General features: G+C 44.0%; 1 protein-coding gene across 1 annotated transcript in view; it reads left to right on the plus strand.

Annotated features, from left to right (window-relative positions):
• PTPRS (protein tyrosine phosphatase receptor type S) overlaps nt 1-25944 on the plus strand; it is a 291141-nt gene that overhangs the window by 262727 nt on the left and 2470 nt on the right. Inside the window, exons 26-33 of the mRNA XM_058163586.1 lie at nt 238-357; nt 2557-2711; nt 9533-9818; nt 11597-11775; nt 13499-13625; nt 14563-14688; nt 18004-18158; nt 23564-23699. Coding sequence (XP_058019569.1) covers nt 238-357; nt 2557-2711; nt 9533-9818; nt 11597-11775; nt 13499-13625; nt 14563-14688; nt 18004-18158; nt 23564-23699 — 1284 coding nt within the window. The remainder of the gene's footprint in view (nt 1-237; nt 358-2556; nt 2712-9532; nt 9819-11596; nt 11776-13498; nt 13626-14562; nt 14689-18003; nt 18159-23563; nt 23700-25944) is intronic.

Genomic DNA, 25944 nt, shown 5'->3' on the forward strand with positions numbered 1-25944 from the left:
GATTTCACAGTGCCAGGTTTTAATTTCTTGTAACCTTTGGCATGTCCACTTAGGAAAGACAGGCAACTGACAGACAGTCAATTGGCGATCTCTGATTTTGTGGGTCAAACATGAGCAAGTTCAGTGTATCCTTATCTTTTGCACTTTGTTGTTGCTTCGTGTTTCTTCCGTTTCGTGTTTGTCGTATGGAGCTAATTATATAAATACAACCCATATATTGATTTTTTTCCCCCCCAGATCAAGTGTGACCAGTACTGGCCAGGCCGGGGCACAGAGACTTACGGGATGATCCAAGTGACCTTGTTAGATACCATTGAGTTGGCCACATTCTGTGTCCGCACCTTCTCTCTGCACAAGGTGAGAACAAGGCCTCTTTCTTTTGGTATGTTTAGTATGGAGACGAGAGGATGGCTGTCTTTAAGGATCTGAAGGATCAGAATTCTTCGGGGTTGGGCTGAACAGAGAGACCAGGAAGCAAGTCATTTAAAATGCAAAGGAGGAGATTTCAGGCCAGGGAGTGTTCTGATGGTAATCGCTGCCCACCAATCGACAAACTACAGGTCCTTGATTTACAGCCATTCGTTTAGTGACCATTTAAAGTAACCACTCTCAGTTGTGGACGTTAGTGGAGGATTACCTGTATACGGTATCCAGATGATCATTTATTGAAACATCTCCAGAAAATCCATCCATCCATTGTCTGTCTGTCTATCTATCTATCTCTATCTATCTCTATCTCTATCTATCTATCTCTGTCTCTATCTACAGTATCTGTCTATATCTGACTATCTATCTATCTATCTATCTATCTATCTATCTATCTATCTATCTATCTATCTATCTATCTATCTATCTTATTTATTTATTATTTATTTATTTATTATTTATTTATTTTATTTTATTTGATTTTTATACCGCCCTTCTCCCAAAGGACTCAGGGCGGTGTACAGGCATAATAAAACCGACAATACAATATATAAGTTTAAAATACGATTTAAAAAACTTATTTTAAATTAGCCCAATGATTAAAATTTCCAATACTAAAAACCCCGTTTAAAATAAATAAATTTAAACATTAAAATCCCAATTTAAGCCAGCCCGATAAAAGATGAGTCTTGAGTTCATCTATCTATCTCTATCTCTAGCTACAGTATCTGTCTATATCTGACTATCTATCTATCTATCTATCTATCTCTATCTCTATCTATCTCTGTCTCTATCTACAGTATCTGTCTATATCTGACTATCTATCTCTATCTCTATCTACAGTATCTGTCTATATCTGACTATCTATCTATCTATCTCTATCTCTATCTATCTCTATCTCTAGCTACAGTATCTGTCTATATCTGACTATCTATCTAAGTACCCAGGTCCTAAGCCATGGAGCGATTTAAAGGTCATAACCAACTATCTATCTATCTATCTATCTATCTTCTATTTTACAAATAACTCAAGGTGATAAACTTATCTAACACACCTTCCTCGGCCTAGTTCCCCTACAATCGCCACTGGGAGTTGGGTTGGGCTGAGCGAGAGGGACTGGCCCAAAGTCTCCCAGCCAGTTTTTATGCCTAAAGCAGGACTAGAACTCACAATCTCCTGGTGATTGATTGACCCAAAGTCACCCAGCCAGCTTCTGTGGCTAAGGCGGGACTAGAACTCACAGCCTCCCACTTTCTAGCCTGGTGCCTTCACCACCAGACCTTTTGATTGCAGAACAGAAGGCTCGGAAGTGCCCTTAGAGTCACTTCAACTCCATGCCCAGTTTAGCCTCCCTTCAGCAAAGAGGGATCCACCACCTTTTCAGGCAGTCTGTTTTACTAATGGAGCCGGCTGTTCCAGTGATGAAATCCAAATTTTTGTACTACCAGTTCTGTGGGTGTGGCTTGGTGGGTGTGGCAGGGGAAGGATACTGCAAAATCTCCATTCCCACCCCACCCCAGGGGAAGGATACTGCAAAATCCCCATTCCCTCCCAACTCCTGGGGGAGGGATATTACAAAATCTCCATTCCCACCCCACTCTGGGGCCAGCCAGAGGTGGTATTTGCCGGTTCTCCAAACTACTCAAAATTTCCGCTACCGGTTCTCCAGAACCTGTCAGAACCTGCTGGATGCCAGAACATCCCTGGGCTGTTCCCATTAAATAATTCTGAGACACAGTTGTCCAAAAGACAACTGGACTTTCTTGGTTTTTTTCTTTTCCCCTTTTGAAAACATTTCACTTCTCCTTCCGTTTCCCACCAGTCAGTTAGAACCGAAGAAGCTTCTTGGATAAGAAGCTAAATGTTTTTCAAAGGGAAAAAAACAAACAAGAAAATCCAGTTGCTTTTATGGGGCGGAAACACCTTTGGGACAATCAGATTGGTCATGTGACTGGTCTATTTTATGATTTTATGACCGTGGTGGGCAAGCTCCCTTACGGGTTGTAAGTCGAGGACTGCCTGTATGTGATAGGAAGAACAACCAATTCAGCCTGTGCTTTCCTTTGCTGGTAAGAGAGTTGCGCAAGGCGAGTCCATCATGCCGTCTTCCCTTCCGCTCTGCCTCCCCAGAACGGTTCCAGTGAGAAACGTGAAGTCCGCCAGTTCCAGTTCACCGCCTGGCCGGATCACGGCGTTCCCGAATATCCCACTCCGTTTCTGGCTTTTCTCAGGAGAGTGAAAACATGCAACCCACCCGATGCTGGCCCCATCGTCGTGCACTGCAGGTACCCCATGCCAACACTTTTGGGGGACCCAGTTGGTGGTGATGGTACAAGACGAGGATATATTTTTATTTATTAAATGTATTTGCCATCCGTCTCATTCTGAAGCGATCCAGAACAAGGTTTGTCTTGGAAACGAAGGAAAGGGATGGATTCTTTTTTTGAATCACTTTTAGCAGTAAGGACATCATCCTCTTTGCTATGGAGACTAACAAGATTGGTAGGAGCAGACAGAGGGCCATAAGACCCCCTGCCCTGGGTATAGGGTATGATGTATTTTTTATTTATTTATTTTTATTTGTCACAACAGTATATATAAGCATAAGCATGAAATAACTATACGATATAAAGCATATATATAAGCATAAGTATGTAATAACTATAGGAATTGGATACAATCAAAGGGAACATTAGGACAGGGACGGTAGGCACGCTGGTGCTCTTATGCAGGCCCCTTACAGACCTCTTAGGAATGGGGTGAGGTCAATAGTAGATAGTCCTTGGTTAAAGATTTTGGGATTTTGGGAAGAGACCAACTCTTAAAGCCTTTTTTGCCATGTAGTTGCAGTGGGCTTTGGCACTTAGATCATTGGATATGAAAACTCCAAGGTCTTTAACTTGGTGGTGGAGGGATTTTTTTTTTAATTTAAAAAGAAAAGAAACACCTTCTCAGATACAAATTTTTAAATCTTCAAATGAACAAAGCACAGGTATCCCTCAACTTGGACCCAGAATTTCCCTTGTTAGGCAAGGCAGTTGTTAAGTGAGCGGAGCCTGATTTTACGATCTTTTTGCCACAATCATTGAGCGAATCACCGTAGTTCTACAATATAAGCATAAGTATGTAATAACTATACGAATTGGATACAATCAAAGGGAACATTAGGACAGGAACAGTAGTTCACGCTGGTGCTCTTATGCACGCCCCTTACAGACACCTTAGGAATGGGATGAGGTCAATAGTAGACAGTCTTTGGTTAAAGCTTTGGGGATTTTGGGAAGAGACCACAGAGTCAGGTAGTGCATTCCAGGCATTAACAATTCTTTTTCTGAAGTCATATTTTCTGCAATCAAGATTGGAGCGGTTCACATTAAGCTTAAATCTATTGTGTGCTCGTGTATTGTTGTGATTGTGATTGTGTACAGGGTAGTATGATGATGGCCTCCTTCTCAATTGTCCCAATCAGCCCCCTCCCCGTAATAAGATCCAAACTTCACTGGTTCTAAAGCCAATATATAGGGCGGTATTTTTATTCCATGACAGAAGCTGAATTTCTCCGCTCAAAATGGGGTCCGGGTATGCAGTTGAATTTAATTCTAATTTGCATGAGGAACAATAGCCTTTACAGCGTGTGGATGAAACCTTAACGCTAGGATCCATTTATCAAACCTTGACAATCAAGCCGGATCTGGAAATGTTTATTTATAATTAAGGAGGACATTCTTATAGCAGTGAGATTTGGATGAAATTGTCTGCGTGAATATTAACCTTTCCAAATGTAGTCATTCAAGACTGTTATCTGAGCTTCTTAATAGCGTTCTTTCTACATCTGACATCTGGGCTACGAGGATCAATCTGTTACACTTCTCCCTGCAAAGCTAGGCTGAAACCAATTAAAACGAGCACAGACGAATCCAAAAACTTCGGAGAAGGAGTTTATCACAGAAAAGCTATAATCAAAGTACCCCAGGAATTGCTGGGTAGCAAACGAGAGTCCTGTTTATATCAAAGCTCATTTCTCTCTTACCTGAACTGTGGAACGGGCTGGAGACCCCCCTCTTGTTTTGAGGAGAGGGAAATTATTTCTCGTTTTGGAAGTAAACAGATCTAACTATGTCAGAATGAATGCTTGCCGAATCAGACCAAACTGAAATTACAAGTAGGGGATGATGGAACTAGAATTAGATTTATTTTTATTTATTTATTTATTTATTTTATTTGTCACAACAGTATATATATAGGCATAAGCATGAAATAACTATACGATATATAAGCATATATATAAGCATAAGTATGTAATAACTATACGAATTGGATACAATCAAAGGGGACATTGGGACAGGGACGGTAGGCATGCTGGTGCTCTAATGCACACCCGTTACAGACCTCTTAGGAATGGGGTGAGGTCAATAGTAGATAGTCTTTGGTTAAAGATTTTGGGATTTTGGGAAGAGACCACAGAGTCAGGTAGTGCATTCCAGGCATTAACAACTCTGTTACTGAAGTCGTATTTTCTACAATCAAGATTGGAGCGGTTCACATTAAGCTTAATTGTGCTCGTGTATTGTTGCAATTGAAGCTGAAGTAGTCTTCAACAAAAAGGACATTGTAATAGATGATTCTATGAGTTAAACTCAGGTCATGTCGAAGGCGGCGGAGTTCTAAATTTTCTAATCCCAGGATTTCAAGTCTGGTGGCATAAGGTATTTTGTTGTTTTCAGAGGAGTGAAGAACTCTTCTTGTAAAATATTTCTGGACACGCTCAATTGTATTAATGTCTAATATGAAGTGTGGGTTCCAGACAGATGAGCTGTAATCAAGAATTGGTCTAGCAAATGTTTTGTATGCTCTGGTTAGTAGTGTAGTGTTTCTGGAGAAGAAGCTATGCAGGATTAAGTTTACAACTCTTAAAGCCTTTTTTGCCATGTAGTTGCAGTGGGCTGTGGCACTTAGATCATTGGATATGAAAACTCCAAGGTCTTTAACGGGGTGGTGGAGGGATTTTTTTTTTAATTTAAAAAGAAAAGAAACACCTTCTCGGATACAGGTCAAATTTTTAAATCTTCAAATGAACAAAGCACAGGTAGCCCTCAACTTGGAACCAGAATTTCCCTTGTTAAGCAAGGCAGTTGTTAAGTGAGGGGAGCCTGATTTTATGACCTTTTTGCCACAATCATTGAACGAATCACTATAATTCTTAAGTCAATCACATGGTCGTTAAGCAAATCCACCTTCCCCACATTGGCTTGGCTTGTCAGAAGATGGCTGGGAAGGTGACAAATGACCCCAGGAAGGCTGCAACCATCAGCAGTACATCTCAGTTGCCAGGTGCCTGGATTTTAATCAGGCAACTGTGGGGATGCTACGACAGTCATAAGGCCGAGGTCCTTTTTTCAGCAACTTGTAACTTCAAACAGCTGTTAAACAAATGATTCTAATTGAGTTGCAGACTGGGAAATTTCAATAAATTGTTACATGCTCCTTCCCCCTCTGCCTCACCCGTCCTCTGGCACAGAGAAATTGGATGTACAGTGGCGCATTCCTCACAACGCTGCAGAGATCCCTTGGCATCCAAACCCCCAAAATGTGATTTCTTTTTTGTTTTGTTTTTTAAAAAATGCCCATTTTTTCTCCCTTTCCTTCAAATGGATTAACTCGGGAAGTCTGAATGCTTTGGCAGCACACAAACCTAAGGAGCACAGGTAATCCTCGACTTACAGCAGTTCATTTAGTGACCGTTCAAAGTTACAACATCACTTAAGAAAGTGACTTACGACCATTTCTCACACTTACGAACCTTTGCAACGTCCCAGGATCATGTGATCCTCTTTTTACGACCTTCTGACCAGCAACGTCAATGGGGAAAGCCAGATTCACGTAACAACTGTGTTGCTAACTCAACAACTGCAGTGATCCGCTTAACAGCTGCGGCAAGAAAGGCTGTGAAATGGGGCCAAACAAATGTCTCGCTTAACAACAGCGATTTTGGAGGCTCAATTTTGGTTGTAAGTTGAGGACTACCTGTAATAACAACCAGAATGTAGCAGGAACGTCCCCATTGCAGCCTCCCCCCTCTGCACCTTCTCCTGTTCGGGAAGCTGTTATACAGGTGAAATGCACCAGAAAGCACCCTGTGGCACTGATAAATCAGTCAGTGCGCCTCCCCGTCTTGCGCTCCCTCCCTGGCACACGTTACTCCGATCTCAGAGAATGACAATCCATCCAATTTCTTGTGAAACATAAACCCCGGAGCTATCGGCTTGTTGATTTCGCCCAACCTACACTCTCCTGACGGATGTAATATAAGTCAAACAGATTGCCTGCTGCCCCTAAGTCACTTCTGGTTTTCAGATCAGACAGCAGGAGGTCACTAGATACAGCCATTGAGATGTCAACCGCGAGTCAACCTAAAAAATGATTTTTCCCTTAAGCACCACACATAAACATCCCCGGTTAAGGAGCCAGACTGAAAAGGCCTGATTTATCCCCATATAGAATAGAATAGAATAGAATAGAATAGAATAGAATAGAATAGAATAGAATAGAATTTTTTATTGGCCAAGTGTGATTGGACACACAAGGAATTTGTCTTGGTGCATATGCTCTCAGTGTGCATAAAAGAAAAGATACGTTCATCAAGGTACAACATTTACAACACAATTGATGATCAATATATCAATATAAATCATAAGGATTGCCAGCAACAAGTTATAGTCATACAGTCATAAGTGGAAAGAGATTGGTGATGGGAACTATGAAACGATTAATAGTAGTGCAGATTCAGTAAATAGTCTGACAGTGTTGAGGGAATTATTTGTTTAGCAGAGTGATGGCCTTCGGAAAAACTGTTCTTGTGTCTAGTTGTTCTGGTGTGCAGTGCTCTATAGCGTCGTTTTGAGGGTAGGAGTTGAAACAGTTTATGTCCAGGATGCGAGGGATCTGCAAATATTTTCACGGCCTTCTTCTTGATTCGTGCAGTATACAGGTCCTCAATGGAAGGCAGGTTGGTAGCAATTATTTTTTCTGCAGTTCTAATTATCCTCTGAAGTCTGTGTTTTTCTTGTTGGGTTGCAGAACCGAACCAGACAGTTATAGAGGTGCAAATGAGAGACTCAATAATTCCTCTGTAGAATTGGATCAGCAGCTCCTTGGGCAGTTTGAGCTTACTGAGTTGGCGCAGAAAGAACAGTCTTTGTTGTCCTTTTTTGATGATGTTTTTGATGTTAGCTGTTATAGGTAACCCTTGACATACTCACTTAACAACTGTCTGGCTTACCAGTGGAAATTTTGGGCTGAATTGTAGTCGTAAGTCAAGGATTACCTGTTTTTCTAAAGATGACCTTGATCCATCAACAACCACCTTAGCAGGCAGACACAAAGGAAGGGCCATATAATACCTCTTAAGATCATAAATATAATGGCCAGTTCTACCAGAGGCTTAGCATGCATTTCCATCTCTACTCTTAGCCATTTAATGGATTTAATTTGGAATCAACACATTCACGATTCCAGGTTGCCCATCTGGTTAAGTATCTTATGACTTTGTTTCCTTGGGGTGGAGTTAACAACAAGAGGGACCGCATATATGTTTAATAAATGAATAAAAAAAACCATCAGGAGTTCTGAAAGAGAAGGGTAGAAATTACATAGCCACCATTCAGCCGAGAAGTTTATAATATAGGAAGCTCGCTTCCCGTTATTCAGGATGCTGCTTATAAGCGCTATGTGCTTAGAGCTTGAAGCTTTGTTAGAGACCCCAAACACCCACTTCACGGTCTGTTTCTGTTGCTCTCCTCTGGGAGGAGGTTTGGAAGTATTTCTAGCAGGACTACCAGATTCTGGAACAGCTTTGTTCCCTATGCCGTCCATCTGGTAAACTCGCAAGATTCATTTCTCTCGCTATGTACATGTATACATCCGAACTAGACTGTGTTGTTTCTCTGGGTCATATAATATATGTGGGTATGTGTATAATTTTGTATTTCTTTATTTATTTTGTCATATTTACGAAGTGTATATTGGAGGTGGTGAACTTTTGAGAGCTGTAGACTCTTTCTGGTTTTTCTTTGAAGACTTTTCACTTCTCATCCAAGAAGCTTCTTCAGCTCTGACTGGATGGTGGGGAAATGGAAGGATTTATACCCCTTGCAGACAGAATGGAAGGAGAATAAATCCTTCCATTTCCCCACCGTCCAGTCAAAGGTGAAGAATGTTAAAAAAGCTTCCAAAAAAGCCAACACAGTTCTGGGCTGCATAAACAGAGGGATAGAATCAAGATCACGTGAAGTGTTAGTACCACTTTATAATGCCTTGGTAAGGCCACACTTGGAATATTGCATCCAGTTTTGGTCGCCACGATGTAAAAAGGATGTTGAGACTCTAGAAAGAGTGCAGAGAAGAGCCACAAAGATGATTAGGGGACTGGAGGCTAAAACATATGAAGAACGGTTGCAGGAACTGGGTATGTCTAGTTTAACAAAAAGAAGGACTAGGGGAGACATGATAGTAGTCTTCCAATATCTCAGGGGTTGCCACAAAGAAGAGGGAGTCAATCTATTCTCCAAAGCACCTGAGGGTAGAACAAGAAGCAATGGGTGGAAACCAATCAAGGAGAGAAGCAACTTAGAACTAAGGAGAAATTTCCTGACAGTTAGAACAATTAATAAGTGGAACGACTTGCCTTCAGAAGTTGTGAATGCTCCAACACTGGAAATTTTTAAGAAAATGTTGGATAACCATCTGACTGAGATGGTGTAGGGTTTCCTGCCTGGGCAGGGGGTTGGACTAGAAGGCCTCCAAGGTCCCTTCCAACTCTGATGTTATGTTATGAATCTTCTTGGATGAGAAGGGAAACATTTTCAAGGGAAAACAAAGAAAGTCCAGCTGCCTCTTGAAAAAGCACCTTTGGGATGACCATGGCCTGGATGGCTGAGACTCTCCATAGACACGTATGCAACGAAATTTCATTTTAATGTATGCTGATCAGTGTACATTCAAAGTGACAAAGTACATTCAACGTTATTCTAAGTCTAAATTTAGATGAAGGATTTCTTTAATCCCTTTATTTTTCCTCTACCCCACTTCTTATTTTTTATTCTTCCAGTGCTGGGGTGGGTAGGACCGGCTGCTTCATTGTCATCGATGCCATGCTGGAGAGAATAAAACACGAGAAGACGGTGGACATTTACGGGCATGTCACCCTCATGCGGTCCCAGCGAAATTACATGGTACAGACAGAAGACCAGTACAGTTTCATACACGACTCTTTGCTAGAAGCCGTCGCCTGTGGAAACACGGAGGTCCCCGCTCGGAACCTGTACACCTATATCCAGAGGTTGGCACAGATAGAAGTGGGAGAACACGTCACAGGCATGGAACTGGAGTTCAAGGTGAGCAGAGGTACAGGGGTGCATGGCGCAGGCAGGTTGCCCTGTGTTCTGTCTCCTTCCCCACTTCAGACCCACGAGCTGGCCTTCAGCCAGTGGATTCACGGCTCCTATCAGTCCTGGCAGAGAAATCGCAGCTGCCTGCTGAAGTTCAAACAAATGACTCACGTAGCAAGACTTTCAGCTCTTTTTGAAACGGTTCAGCTAAACTTTTGCTTCCCGTGGAGTGAGAGCAGTCCCAAAGCTCCTTATATATCTTGTGGGGTGGGGCTCCTGCCTCACCCTTCCTTTTGATGACGCACCTCTCTAATCTTCTGAAACGCGGGTCAATCCAAGCTTGATTATTATTATCAGCTGGGTCTGAAGGCGTAGCCTGGGGAAGGGAGGAATCAGGGGATGACGGCCTCATTACGTCCTCCGACTGGTCTGGTTCTGGCTCCTGGAGCCGAGCCAAAGGAATCGGTGCTCCCGAGATAAGCCTTACCGGCCCTTCCCCCTCACTTTCGGAGTCACTTTCGGGCATGGGGCCAGGTTCGGGGGCTGGAGTCACAACACCCTGTTGCATCTTCGCTGGGAGCAGTGGGTGGGCCAGGTTAGCCAGCACAAAGTTGCAATCTGTACAGATAATCCTCAGTTTACAATGTGTTCCAATATCTGAGGAACTGACACAAAGAGGAGGGGGTCAAGCTATTCTCCAAAGCACCTGTAGGGTTTCCTGCCTAAGCAGGGGGTTGGACTAGAAGACCTCCAAGGTCCCTTCCAACTCTGTCATTCTATTCTATTCTATTCTATTCTATTCTATTCTAACTATTTATTTAGTACCCATTTGAAGTTACAACATTGAAAAATGGGACTTATGACCATTTTCATACATATGACCATTGTAGCATCACCACGGTCACGTGATCAAAATTCAGACACTTGGTCACTGGCTCATATTTCTGACGGTTGCAGTTTTCTGCGGTCACCCTTTTGCAAAGTCGGGGGAGGGGAATGACCAGATTCTCTTAACAGTTGCGTCATTAACTTAACAACAGCAGTGATTCACTTAACAACTATGGCAAGAAAGGTTGCAAAATGGGGCAAAAGTCATTTAACAACTGTCTTTAGCGACGGAAACTTTGGACTCCATTGTGGTCATAAGCCGAGGACTATCTGTACTTAGAGGGGAAAGCATTTACTTTGGATTCAGAAAGTGTCGTGTCTTGCAATGTACCAGGAAGATAGAAAGACATCCGGGCGGGAGTGTGATTTGCAGAATTCTCCATTGGGGTGGGCTGACATACATAGACAATATTCAGTTAATGCAGCGTTTCCCAGCCTGGATGACTTCCGGACACATAAGTTTGAACTTCAAAGATGTTTCAACAGTAGCTGTGCTGGTTGGGGGAATTCTGGGAAATACACAGGTTTGAGACTGACCATCAATGCCCAGAATCCAGCTGGCAAATTTTGAGCATGACCCATGTAACAGTGTCCCACCTACAAAGGTCCAAGAACACATCTTTAGAGCAATATTCCACTTGAAGAATTCTAAGCAGAGGCCCTGTTGAATTCTGGGAATAGAAATCTCTGTCTCTTTTATGGAGCACTTCAATTCCCAGAGTTCTCAGCAGTAGCCATGCTGGCTGGGGAATTCTGGGAGCTGAAGTCCGTACATCCAGCGAGTGAGCATTTATTCCTGGAACCTTCAACAACGGGCCACACAAAAGGGGGAATTCTAGGAGAAGCAGCCCACTTAAAGTGACTCTCACCCACCTGTGCTCCTTTTCCTCTGCCAGAGACTCGCCAACTCCAAAGCCCACACCTCCAGGTTCATCAGTGCCAACCTGCCCTGTAACAAATTCAAAAATCGCCTTGTCAACATCATGCCATACGAAACCACACGGGTTTGCCTTCAGCCTATCCGCGGAGTCGAGGGCTCCGACTACATCAATGCCGGCTTCATTGACGGATACAGGTAAAGGCCCCTGGAGGAGGAGGTGGGACGGACGCCTGGTTCCTTTGCCTCTTCCTGTTCTCTATGCCGGCTGCCAATCATCCTTGGTCCTCAGCAGGGGTGAAATCCAGCAGGTTCTGACAGGTTCTGGAGAGCCGGTAGCGGAAATTTTGAGCAGTTCTGAGAACCGGTAGCGGAAATTTTGAGTAGTTCGGAGAACTGGCAAATACCACCTCTGGCTGGCCCCAGAGTAGGGTGGGAATGGGGATTTTGCAATATCCTTCCCCCAGGAGTTGGGAGGGAATGGGGATTTTGCAGTATCCTTCCCCTGGAGTGGGGTGGGAATGGAGATTTTGCAGTATCCTTCTCCTGCCACACCTACCAAGCCACGCCCACAGAACCGGTAGTAAAAAAAAATTGGATTTCACCACTGGTCCTCAGTATATATTAGGTGCTATGATATGATACATTAGAGGTCTGTGTGACTTCTGTAGAGCTTTTCTACAGAATGCACCGGCCCAGTTCTTATTTCTCTTTTTACCTTGCTTTTCCTTCTGAGTGTTAAAGCCCGAGTAGACAAAAAGGTTCTTTGCAAATTTTAACTGGTCCACAAGAGTTTCTGGATCCTATTCTGGTAAGGAGTGGCCACTGGAATAAGTCTTAGTCTCCTATTGGCATCTCTGATCTCTGAACTGCAGAAATCTAGGGGACCATGAGTGACAGCGGAGAGAAACCAAAAGATAAAATGGCTCTTTTCCTCCACCTCGTGCTCACGTGGATCTCTGCAGCCCAACATTACATGTCCTAAATTAGCGCTGCTAAAAACAATGTCTTTGAATTTGGAAAACAAATAGTTCCTTACCAATAAAAGAGAATATTTGTAGCTCAAGACTGAACTATGGGAACCATGATGCTCTCTAACACTTGGGTGGGGTTTTTTTTGCAGATGTTTCATTACCCAACTGAGTAAGATCATCAGTGCCAGAAGGGAGTGGAGCAGGGGTGAAATCCAGCAGGTTCTGACAAGTTCTGGAGAATTGGTAGCAGAAATTTTGAGTAGTTCAGAGAACTAGTAGCGGAAATTTTGAGTAGTTTGGAGAACCGGCAAATAGCACCTCCGGCTGGCCCCAGAGTCGGGTGGGAATGGAGATTTTGCAATATCTTTCATGATTTCATGACCCAAGTAGGTCACCTCACTGGTACACTGATGATATCACCTAGTTGGGACATGAAACGTCTGCAAGAAAACCACCAACCTCAGAGAGCACCAAGGACCCCACAGATAAGTTCCTTATTTCTGCGTATCAAGTTTCTCCTGACATTTGATGGAGGTGGGCTTTCTAGTTACATGCCAAAGTTAGATCCTGCAAGGCCGAAGTTTCGAGAAGTGTTTAGCATCAATTCTTCAACCCCGACGGAATGAGAAGAGTTACCAGAAGTCATCCCTTACTACTTTGTTCTCTGGGCGGGTGGGTTCAAGACGACGATCCCATCTCTGCTGTCCAACTTGACCTGGGTCTTAACATTCTTATGGACCAGGGCGAGCGATTATGGTGACTTTAGGACCCGTGGACTTCAACTCCCAGAATTCTGGGAGTTGAAGTCCACGGGTCCTAAAGACACCATAGTTGCCCTCCCCTGTTCGGGACTGTCATGGAACAAACCTTCATTTGCATTCAAAGGCCACCTTGCCTCCTTAGCTAGCCTTCCAAATAGGGTTGGTTTTCTTTGCTCCTTCCTGCAGGCAACAGAAGGCTTACATCGCCACCCAGGGACCCTTGGCGGAGACCACAGAGGACTTCTGGCGCATGCTGTGGGAGAACAACTCAACCATTGTGGTGATGTTGACCAAGCTGCGAGAGATGGGCCGGGTAAGTGGGACATCCTGGCTTGTTAGTGCTTCATTTTGAACCCCAGAATGTTGGGTGAACATCCCTTGAATGGCAGGCTTTGATTTCCGGGGTGTTGTTCACTACTAATCCAGGCAATGGATTAGTAGTGTACATTGAGAGGCCCAATCTCTCATCTTGATGTGTCTGAAAAAGGGCAGGGGGTCAATGGCATGGTTGTGGCCCCCCTCTTGGTTTTTTGGGGGCCCTTTCTTGCAGAAACTCATGGCTGTTTGCATATAGCCCTTCACACAGCTAGTAATGCATATGAGAAATCCTTCAACTTAAATCTCGGATTAGCTGATAGCCATGTTGGGACTATTAGGAAGACAGCAGGGAAATCAGTTGTGTATCTCCTACATGGCATGTTCCCTGTGTGTTGGTGGTTAGCAATAGGACTTAGACTTAGATACCGCTTCACAGTGCTTTGCAGCCCTCTCTAAGCGGTTTACCAAGTCTGCCTATTGCCCCCAACAATCTGGGTCCTCATTTTACTGACCTCGGAAAGATGGAAGGGCGAGTCAACCTTGAGCCGGTCAGGATCGAACTCCGTACTGCATTTTAACCACTCTGCCACCAAGGCTCATGGGTGCCCTCTGTCCCTGTGGCCAAGAGGCTAAACAGAGGAGCTAAATAATAATAATAATAATAAAAATAAATAAAAAAGAATCCCAGCTGCTAAACTTCTCTGGCATGGAGTAACATGATAGTAACCAGTTTTCTTAAAATTCTAATTTTAACATTCAAATTATTTCCAAAGGAAATGCACATCCAGGCAGTTAGCTTTGAAGTAGGCAAGTCCCTCGAGGGAATTTTATTGCATGAAATATCTCAGTGTGAGGCTGATGCAGGTAGGGCCTGTATCTTTTTTTTGTTTGTTGCCAGCAGCCAATGAGCTTCTTCCTCTGTTGGTCCACAGGAAAAGTGCCATCAGTACTGGCCAGCCGAGAGGTCCGCACGGTATCAGTACTTTGTGGTGGACCCCATGGCTGAATATAACATGCCTCAATACATCCTCCGAGAATTCAAGGTCACCGACGCCAGGGTAAGTCAAATGCCAGATTCCCATCCCGTACCCGCTTTCTAGGATCAGACGGTGCTCAAATGTGGGGAAAGGAATTGGTCCTGAATACAGGTCGTTGGAAGGGAATTGTGTTCTGTCTCCTCCCCCACTTCAGACCCATGAGCTGGCCTTCAGCCAGTAAATTCATGGCTCTTATTAGTCCTGACAGAGAAATTGCAGCTGCCTGCCAAAGTTCAAACAAATGACTCATGTAGCAAGACTTTCAGCTCTTTTTGAAACGGTTCAGCTAAACTTTTGCTTCCCGTGGAGCTGAGAGCAATCCCAAAGCTCCTTATATATCCCTTCCTTTTGATGACGCCGCCTGTCTAATCTTCTGAAACGCGGGTCAAGCCAAGCTTGATTATTATTATTATCAGCTGGGTCTGAAGGCGTAGCCTGGGGAAGGGAGGAATCAGGGAATGATGGCCTCATTACGTCCTCCAACTGGTCTGGTTCTGGTTCCTGGAGCCGAGCCAAAGGAATCGGTGCTCCTGAGGTAAGCCTTACCGGCCCTTCTCCCTCACTTTCGGAGTCACTTTCGGGCATGGGGCCAGGTTCGGGGGGCTGGAGTCACAACAGGATCAGGTTGGCCATAGATCAGGCTGAACTGTGGAACCGTGTGGTCTGGATCAGTTGGGCTGTGGGTCTGTGTGATTGTCATCAGTGAGATTCCCTGGGGAGAAAAAAAAACCTCTTAGGGATTTTTATTTTGGCATCCTCCATCTGGCCTCCCACAAGGCAGATAATGTTACAGTCCCAACTTTTTCATTTTTAAATACTTAGCAAATACTAGCCGTTCCTATAACCACAAACCACAGGTAGTGCTTGACTTAAAACCATTCATTTAGTGACTGTTTGAAGTTACAACCGCACAACCGTTTTTCATATTGACGATGTTGCATCATCCCCACACGGTCACGTGAACAAAATTTGAACACTTGGCAACTGGGTCCGATTTACGACAGTTGCGGTGTCCCAGAGTCACGTGATCGCCTTTTATGACCTTCTGACCAGCAAAGTGAAGCCAGATTCACTTAACAGCCGTGTTACTAATTTAACAACTGCAGTGATTCACTAAACTACGGTGGCAAGAAAGGTCGTAAAACGGGGCAGAACTCACTTAACAGAAGTTCCAGGCTCAGTTGTGGTTGTAAGTCGAGGATTCCCTGTAATCTAATCAGCCCATCCCAAAGTCAAGGTTTCATAGTTTTTTTCCATCTCGAACACACAGGCAGTTTCCAAGCAGAATTTGCCTTTAATGCTGCTCAGCTCAAGTAATGTATCCCCTTATCTTCTGAGCAGTAGATGATGGTCAAAGCAGTTTACAAATACTAAAAGCAGTGTCTGCCTATGTAGTGCAGCAAAGTTCTGAAAATAGCTCAGGCATTATCCTCACCCCCTCCGCACATTGAAGATTAGGGGGGTTCTGCTTTCATATACATCTCCCTGTGTGACCGTCTAAAATAAGGAATAAATTTCTTTTTTTTCCCCTTTTATCATATCATGATTATCCAATCCCCCTGATCTCTATAACTGATCATCATTTTGTTTCCACTTGACAATTCTACAGAGAGAAAATTCAGAATGAACAGAAAGATTAAAGATACTTTCTAGTTCACCTGTTCCCCTGGGTTTCCTCCCCCCGCCCCCCGGTTTTTCTTCAAAATTATACCACTGCAAACGCATAATCCCCCCACCCTTCTTCCTAAACCCCCCTTTATTCTATCTGCATGAATTCTAGTATGAAGTCATCAACCACCCCCTGTGCTTTCTCTCTGGGCGGTTTAATTCTTTGGAATGTATTTCCAAGGATTTTCCTGCTTCTGAAGGATGTGAAAAACCACCTGTGCCTTTTCTCTCTCTTTCTCTCTCTTTTTTTCCCCCTCCCTCCTTCCTTGGGTGACAGATAGCATGCTGTGTCACCCTGACCATTGCACAATTTTTAAAAATTCATTACATTTGTTTCCTGCTTCTTAAAGAAGCGCGGGAAACCCTGTCTGAGCCATCGGTTTGACTCAGCCCAGAAATTCAGCAGTTCCAGAATTTCTGCTGAGCACCAGATTAAGGGTACCACCTTCTCCCACCCAGAGTGTCAGCCTCGCGCCGGACCTGAGAGGTAGACTAAATTTGAGTGAGAATGACTTGCCGTTGGGTTTTTCAGCTAAGGGAGGATCGAAACTGGACCTTTTGTGGTTTGCCAGCGCCTCAAATTGAGACCTTCGTTCCTTAATTAACAAATCCTCAGATATTTTTTTTTCCTAGATTTTTTTCAGTTTACCTCTCCTTCTTCAGTTGCATCCCTTTCTTATGATGCTTCTGCTTTGTTGTGCTAAAGGCACATAAAAAGGAGTGCAGCACTGGTTGTCGATAGAGTAGTTGAGTTTCCTGATATACACAACACACACACACACACACACACAACCTGGCTATCCCTGGAATTCTTAACCTACATCTTTATGTAAAGTATTGATGTGACCAGCTAACCTAAATAAAGTGATTGGGGCAAGCTTACAAGTGAAAACAAACCAAGGTTAAAGCAACAGTCGATAACATCAATAATGGGTCAGCTGGCTCACCGTTTTCCAATGAGCACTTGACTTATCCTGATTTCAACACCAAGTTTTAAAAACATTTTTAAACGGCAGCAAAATCAGGGTTTGTTTTGTTTCGTGGATGGAACCAATAAACGTTTTTGGATGAGGGATGAGATTCACTCCCCCCCTCCCAAAAATAAACTTCATTTGCACTAGAGAAGCAAAAAGCCACATGGTCGACGGAGATCTCCAGTACAGGTAATCCTCAACTTACGACCAAAATTGGGACCAGAATTTCCATCGCTATGTAAGGCCGTTGCTAACCGAATCATGCTTGATTTTATGACACTTTGCCATGGTTGTTAAGCAAATTGCCTCAGTTGTTAAGTGAAACACATAGTTGTTAGGCAAATCCAGCATCCCCCGCTGAGTTTTTCTGTTGAAAGCTGACTGGGAGATTCGCAAGTGGTGAACCCATGACCTTGGGATTGGCTGCAATTGTGATAAATACACGGTTGCCAAGAGCCCAAATTTTGATGACGTGTCTCTGGGGATGCAGCGACGGTCACAAGTATGAGGATCAGGCGTAAATAAATCACTTTTTTCGGTGCCATTGTAACTTTGAACGGTCGCTAAACGAATGGTTACAAGTCAAGGACTACCTGCAATTCATTCAGTTTTGAGAACTTACTTGCTTTGCTCTGTTCTACTAGTTCTGTTTTTATACCTTCAAACCATTATTATTATTTTTTTTAATTTCCAGGATGGCCAGTCTAGAACCGTGCGTCAGTTCCAGTTCACCGACTGGCCGGAACAAGGTGTGCCAAAATCCGGCGAAGGCTTTATCGATTTCATCGGGCAGGTGCACAAAACTAAGGAGCAGTTTGGACAAGACGGACCAATTTCGGTCCACTGCAGGTACATACAGCCAAGAAGAGACTGGACTGCCTGCCCCCTGTCAAAAATGGTGTAGGGTCTGCTTGGGCAGGGGGTTGGACTAGATGACCTACAAGGTCCCTTCCCTTCCAACTCTGTTAATCTGTAAACTGTTTTAAAAGTGGAGCTGCCAGTCCGCTTGCTCTTTCAAATCTTGTATAATCTTGAATTTAATTTTTGCCTTTCATTGCACCACATGTAAATTGTTTATGCCAGTTATTTTATTGGAATCATCAGGAACAGAAAATATTTGTAAATCTGTAAACTTTCCCAAAACACCGAAGGTTTCCCTACCTGCTAAAGGAAAAGAAACCCATCTTTTCAGGACTTTCTGGGTGTTTATACCTGTCTGGCTCATTGATACAGGTAGTCCTCAACTTATGACAGCATTTGAACCCAAAATTTCCAATGGCTAAGCAAGCGTTAAAGCGAGTTTTGCCCCATTTTACGACCTTTCTTGCCACAGTTGTTAAGTGAATCACCGCAGTTGTTAAGTCAGCAGCACAGTTGTTAAGCGAATCCGGCTTCCCCGTTAACTCTGATCGTCAGAGGGTCGCTAAAGGGGATCACATGACCGCGGGACGCTGCAACCGTCATAAATATGAGCCAGCTGCCAAGTGTCCGAATTCCGGTCATGTGACCATAGGGATGCTGCAACAGTCGTTAAGTGTGAAAAACGGTCATAAGTCTACTTTTTCAGTACTGTTGTAACTTTGAACAGCCAGTAAACGAATGGTTGTAAGTCAAGGACTGCATTTGTTTACAATTTTAAAACCTGCATTGATTGTCCGGCTAGCTTTAAATGAAGGTGAAGAAGAGGAAAATCACCCTCTTGATTGATGGTTTAGATCAGGGGTGTCAAATTCTATTTCATTGAGGGCCTCATCAGGGTTGTGTTTGACCCTCTGTGTGTGTGTGGCCAGGAAGTATGGCCACCTGGACCTCACTTGTATTAGGGGCACCTGATGGTGGCCAAGTGCCTCAGACTTCCCTCGCTCTCATAATCTTCCTTCCTTCCTTTTCTTCTTTTTCTTTCCCTCTTCATTCTCCTTTCTTCTTCCTTCCCCTCTTTCCTTGCTCTCTTCCCATCCTTCCTTTGTCTTTCCTCTTTCCCTTTCTCCTTTCCCGTCCCTTCTTGCAGGCTCAAATGCAAAAGGGGAAACATTTCTCCTTTTGTTTCGTTTTTAGTTTGTTTTGCTAGCCCGCTGCCAGCAAAAATGGAAGTCAGGGTTAGGGTTGGTAACCCCTGTGCCCCATTTTCAGCCTGGACGGCCTCCTGCAGCCCCTCTGCCAGTGAAAACAGAGCTCAGGGGAGCCACGCGCCCTCCTGTGCTCCGTTTTCCCTGGCAGAGGCACCAGGGGCCAGTCCTTTGCTATTTCCAGAGTGGCCCCGCGGGCGAAATCTAAGCACCCTGTGGGCTGGATCCAGGCCTTGAGTTTGACCCCCCCTGGTTTAGATAAAAAGCTAAGGTGTCCATAGCAATTAGCAGAGGAAGAAGGTCATAAAAGATGCCGGCTGTAATTGTGCGAGCAAAGCAGGGTTTGGGTTGTGTGGTCCCAGCTCCTCTCTCACCCTCCGGACCCTGCAGATGGCTCTGGATAGGCCCAAGCCCCGGCAGGATTTCTCCACTCACCCCGGACTCGAGCTGGAAAACTGGGCCATTCCCATTGCAGAAAGGCCGAACATTCCTTAAAATGGAGCATCTCTTAACGGCGAATTTCATTTTGCACCATAGGCATCGCTGACCTCTTTATCGCTCTCCATGCATGCAGATCGTTCATCCCCGAGAGTTTTAGTATTTCCTTTCCCCGGAGCTAAAATTATATCGTTGGGCTGTTCTGTTCTGCTCCTTCGCTTCCCCTCCGCCCACTTCCCCTAAAATATAAATTGTGAGCAGCTTTTAGTCCTGATTTCCAGCTCACCTGCAGATGAGCAAAGAAGCCCTTCCTCCATCAGTTCCCTTTTGTTTCGAGGCTTGTTAATTGATAAAGGATTTCGTTGTAGAACAGAGAGGAACTAACTGGCTAAATAGCCCATTCAATGGTTAGATGTTGACCTCCTGGTAAATTGCAAAGCTTTAAATTCTGTTTTCTACAGCTCTGGGGAATAGATTACAGTGGGCTGCTGTTTACCAATCGAGGAGAATCGGTAGCTCAGGGTTGAACTGTGGGGTCTTTGGTGCTCTCTGAACTTAGTTATTTCCTTGTAGATGTTTACCCAAATTGGTAGCAACATTAGTGCTACAAGGGTGGGGTACAGAAGAGCAGGAGGGGCAGGAAGAGGAGGAGGAGGATTGTGTGGTCCTTGGTGCTCTCTGAGCTTGGTGGTTTAGAATAGAATAGAATAGAATAGAATAGAATAGAATAGAATAGAATAGAATAGAATAGAATAGAATAGAATAGAATAGAACAGAAATAAGAAGGGAAGGGAATAGAATAGAATAGAATAGAATAGAATAGAATAGAATAGAATAGAATAGAATAGAATAGAATAGAATAGAATAAGAAGGGAAGGGAAGGGAATAGAATAGAATAGAATAGAATAGAATAGAACAGAAATAAGAAGGGAAGGGAATAGAATAGAATAGAATAGAATAGAATAGAATAGAATAGAATAGAATAGAATAGAATAGAATAGAATAGAAATAAGAAGGGAAGGGAAGGGAATGGAATGGAATAGAATAGAATAGAATAGAATAGAATAGAATAGAATAGAATAGAATAGAATAGAATAGAATAGAATAGAATAGAAGGAAGAATAGAACAGAATAGAATAGAATAGAACAGAATAGAATAGAATAGAACAGAAATAAGAAGGAAGGAATAGAATAGAACAGAATAGAATAGAACAGAATAGAATAGAATAGAATAGAAGAATAGAATAGAATAGAATAGAATAGAATAGAATAGAATAGAACAGAACAGAATAGAATAGAATAGAATAGAATTAGAATAGAATAGAATAGAGAATAGAATAGGAACAGAATAGAACAGAATAGAATAGAATGGAATAGAATGAACAGAATAGAATAGAATGGAATAGAATAGAATAGAATAGAATAGAATAGAATAGAATAGAATAGAATAGAATAGAATAGAATAGAATAGAATAGAAATAAGAAGGGAAGGGAATAGAATAGAATAGAATAGAATAGAATAGAATAGAATAGAATAGAACAGAAATAAGAAGGGAAGGGAATAGAATAGAATAGAATAGAATAGAATTACAGAAGAGAGTAGAATAGAAAGGATAGGATAGGATAGGATAGAATTACAGAATAGAATAGAATTACAGAATAGAGTAGAGTAGAATAGAACAGAACAGAACAGAACAGAATAGAAATTGGAAGGGGCCTTGGAGGTCTTCTAGTCCAACCCCCTGCTTAGGCAGGAAACCCTATATACATTTTCTTGCAGATATTTCAGTACCCAACTAGGTAACATCATCAGTGCTAGATGGGAGTGGGGTTTGTGGAGTAGATGAGGAGGAGGAGAGGACTAGAGGGTCCTTGGTACTCTCTGAGCTTACTTGTTTTCTTCTAGATGTTTCATTACCCAACTAGGGAACATCATCAGTACTGGAAGGGTGGTGGTGGCATTTGCTCTCTTCCAAAACTGACACTCTTTTTATATACAAGTAGCTTGTCCTGTGAGTGTCAATGGGAATGTTCTTGCAGATGTTTCATCACCCAGCTAGTAACATCATCTGTGCTAGTAGGGAATGGGGTTTATGGAGAAGAGGAGGAGGACTGTGGCGTCCTTGGTGCTTGGCGGGTTTTTTTTGCAGATGTTTCATTACCCAACTAGGTAGCATCATCAGTGCTAGATGATAGTGATCAAATCACCTTGGCCTCACACAGGGGCCAAGGTGATTTCTACTCCAAACTACTCAGAAAAGCCTCTTGGGAAAACAGAGCCCATCCACCTTCTTCCTAAGACACCCCAAAAGGTGGGGAGCCCTCCCAGCTTCCAGAAGATAAAATCCCCCAGACGTTGCCTGCTAATCTGAGATTAAGGCTTTCGGTGATTATGCATCGGCCGGCAGATTAAGGATTCTCTGCCTGGGCTCGTGGGACTCCACCTTGGCACTGAGAGATCTGTCTCGTGGGTGGAGGACACCATCTGCTTCTCTACCTCTGCCCCTGGCCGGCTAAACCCAAAGAAATCTTGCAAATCCAGCCAAGGGACTGGCATGCGGGTCAATTGACAAGCTGCTATAGCTCTTACACCCAGGTTTGCAGGTCTGCCTCTTCCGATTCTGATTCATTCTCAATTTATTTATTTTTTTAGGGAAGCTGCTTTCCCTTGGCGTCCCCTGCCTCAAATTGGGCGCCGATTGCGTAGGCAGCAGCATACATAACTGCTTCCCAAAAGCTTTCTTGGCAAAGAGCTAGAGACCCTTTGCACACGTTGATTTATTAAATTTAGATTCCAACCATCTCATTCTGAAAAGCTACTCTGGGCAGCTTAACAGTTAAAATGTTGATTTCTTTTTATAATTTTAATAAATGATAAAAGACAAGTGGCTGTCCGGTCTCTTCTTAAAAACCTCTAGTGATGGAGCATCCACCACTTTTGAAGGCAAGCCATTCCCCTGGTTAATTGTCCTCACTGTTAGGAATTTTCTCCTTAATTCCAGGTTGCTTCTCTCAGAATAGAATAGAATAAAATTACAGAGTGGAGTAGAATAGAATAGAAAGGATAGGATAGAACGGAACGGAACGGAACAGAACAGAACAGAACAGAACAGAACAGAATAGAATAATGGGAAGGGATGGGATGGGATGGGATGGATGGGATGGGATGGGATATCATCTGTTCCTTCTGAGACAGGGGCTGGTGGGAGTTTAGTGTTTGCTTTTCCTCCAAGAAATTGATATATTTGAGATTCTTTAAATGAAGGATTTGGATACACCACGTTATTGACCTCGGTACCTGCCAGAAAAGATGGTCCCAGGCTGGACTGAATTTAAGAGTCCTTGCATTAGCCAGGTTGGGGGCTTTCAATTCATTTGCAGGCTGATTAAGCCAAGGGCCGGCAGGCAGAGTTGGTAGGACTGTGCTATACTTCGCATCGGCAGCTCATTAAAACCACTGTGTCTTTTCTCCGGATTGTGCAGCAGCTGTGGGAGGTAGCTGCTTTAAAGAGCACTTTTCTTTAAAGGTCCATCTCTTGCTTTCAGATCCAAAGCCCTCTTTCGCCTTAATTCTCCCGTCTTGGCAACCCTTAGGGTTTCTTCCGGGAACGAGAGAACTTGTAGTAGTCCAGCCGCTCTGGACTGAGGCAGCATGTCCACTTCATGCCTAGCCTTGCGAAAGAAGGTGCTAGGTGGGTTTCCTCGCCAGCCCTACACACACGTCGATGTCCCTCTCTTCTTTCTTGGCAGTGCGGGAGTAGGCAGGACCGGCGTCTTCATCACGCTAAGCATCGTACTGGAGAGGATGCGCTACGAAGGGGTGGTGGACATCTTTCAGACCGTGAAGATGCTGAGGACACAACGGCCCGCCATGGTGCAGACAGAGGTGAGAAGGAGGCTGTTCTGTTTCCCTCCCCCAATGCTCCCAACAAAGAGTCAGTCAAAGGCCTTCTCTTCTAATTTATTTACATAGATAAATGTCCTGGCCACGTCTACCCACGGGCCTGCCAAGTCTCTGGAGATAACGAGGAAATTATAGATAAGGCCAGAATTACTCACGAATATATTCTTCCCTCCATTGATACAGTTTGCCCACAAATTCATTGCTTTGTCCAAGACAAAAACCAGGAAGTCCGCCTCCTATTTATAGTCTCTGCAGATGTCACTGCATGACCATCATTCTTGGCTTTGTCCCAACGCTCTTCTGCTCACGCCCGTCAGTCTTGCATCACTCCAAAACTGTTCTTGGGGCGTTGCCAAATCAGAAGGCGGCTCGGGAGAATCAGGCCTTGCCGGCCCCTCCTCCTCCCTTTGGGTGGGTGCCAGGGAGGGAGAGGGCCCAAGAGAAGCAGTCCTTGCCAGGTCTTCTCCCTCACTTTCTGAATCATCCGAGTCCAGGAGTCCGGGTCCAGGAACCTGGGTCACAACAGAGGCCTTCACTTCACTTTGGACCCACTCGAGACTCAGAAGGGTTGGGTCAGGGGAAAGAAGGGGGATCAGCGCTTCCTCTAAGACCCCCCCAAAAAGCATTACCTCCACCCCATCCTTCCATTGACCGCATCCTTGCTCCAAAATGGGGACAAGGGTGGAGATCAGAGGTGGGTTTCCGCAGGTTCTGACCAGTTCTGGAGAACTAGTAGCGGAAATTTTGAGTAGTTCGGAGAATCGGTATTAAAAATTCTGACTGGCCCCGCCCCCATCTATTCTCTGCCTCCCGAGTCCCAGCTGATGGGGAGGAAATGGGGATTTTTTTATTATTATTATTATTATTTATTAAATTTTTATACCGCCCTTCTCCCGAAGGACTCAGGGCGGTGTACAGCCAAAAATAAAAAACAGAATATATACAATTAAGACAACATTTAAAACATAGCAGATTATAAAGGCTGGTAATTAAAATTTAGATTTAAAATTTAAAATATTAAGAAAACCCAATTAAAATTCATCGCTAATTATGCCAGTCCCGCTTGAATGAATAAATATATTTTGAGCTCACGACGGAAGGTCCGAAGATCAGGCACTTGACGAAGGCCAGGGGGAAGTTCGTTCCAGAGCGTCACTGCCCCCATAGAGAAGGCCCTACTCCTGGGGGCCGCCAGCCGACACTGTTTGGCGGACGGCACCCTGAGGAGACCCTCTCTGTGAGAGCGTACGGGTCAGTGGGAGGCAAAGGGTAACAGCAGGCGGTCTCGTAAGTACCCGGGTCCTAAACCATATTTTGCAGTATCCTTCCCCTGCCACACCCACCAAGCCATGCCCACAGAACCGGTTGTAAAAAAATTTGAATCTCACCACTGGTGGAGGTGACCTCTGCTGAGGGCTTCAGGGAGGAACCGTCAACCCTTCCCTGGAGGGCCCTTTCCTCCTGCAAAGTAGCAAAAGCACATCATTCACATGTGCACCCAGGATCTTCCTCAGACAAGAGGTAGGGACACTGGGGGACCCTCTTAGCGCTCAAAGAAATATTGGGGTATGAGTCAGGAAGAGAAATCCCTGGTGGGGTGAGAATAATTTGGTGCATGTCTCCAGATTGATGCATGCTGGTAGAAGGCCCATCGATGGATTCCTAGGAGGACAAGGACAAAATCAGGAAATCTGGGCACACGTGGAGATCAAAGCTCCACCCCTTTTGTCAAAATCTTGCCCATTTTTACCCCAGCTTTTTGTGAAACCCCACAAGATCCAGCCCTACCAATCAATCCGTGGGTCTTTAAGATGCCCCAAGCTATTTCTGCAAACCACCTCCTACAGATAGATGCCAGCCCAGGCAGGCTCTGGAGACTGGGTGAACCCAGAGTTTGAATTCCCGCTTGGCCAGGAATCTCCCAAACGTGACATGATGGGACCTGTGCTTTTTCTGCAGCCTGGCCCGCTATGAATGTCTGTTGTGTAATCCACTCAAATCAACCAGAGATCTTCAAACCAGCGCCCACTTTACAGATCCTGTAAATAAGAGCCCGTGTGGGTCTCTAGCTGCTTCATCTTGGCCTGTTATGCATTTGGAGGGCAATTTATTTATTTATCAAAATCTATATGGTGGCTATCTCGCTTTCACACAACTCTGGGCAGTTTACAATCCAATAAACTAAATTATAAAAGTTTAAAATAGTAAGACAATGAGATATCAGGCT

The sequence above is a fragment of the Ahaetulla prasina genome, chromosome 1 (genome assembly GCF_028640845.1).
Source record: "Ahaetulla prasina isolate Xishuangbanna chromosome 1, ASM2864084v1, whole genome shotgun sequence".
Classification (NCBI taxonomy): domain Eukaryota; kingdom Metazoa; phylum Chordata; class Lepidosauria; order Squamata; family Colubridae; genus Ahaetulla; species Ahaetulla prasina.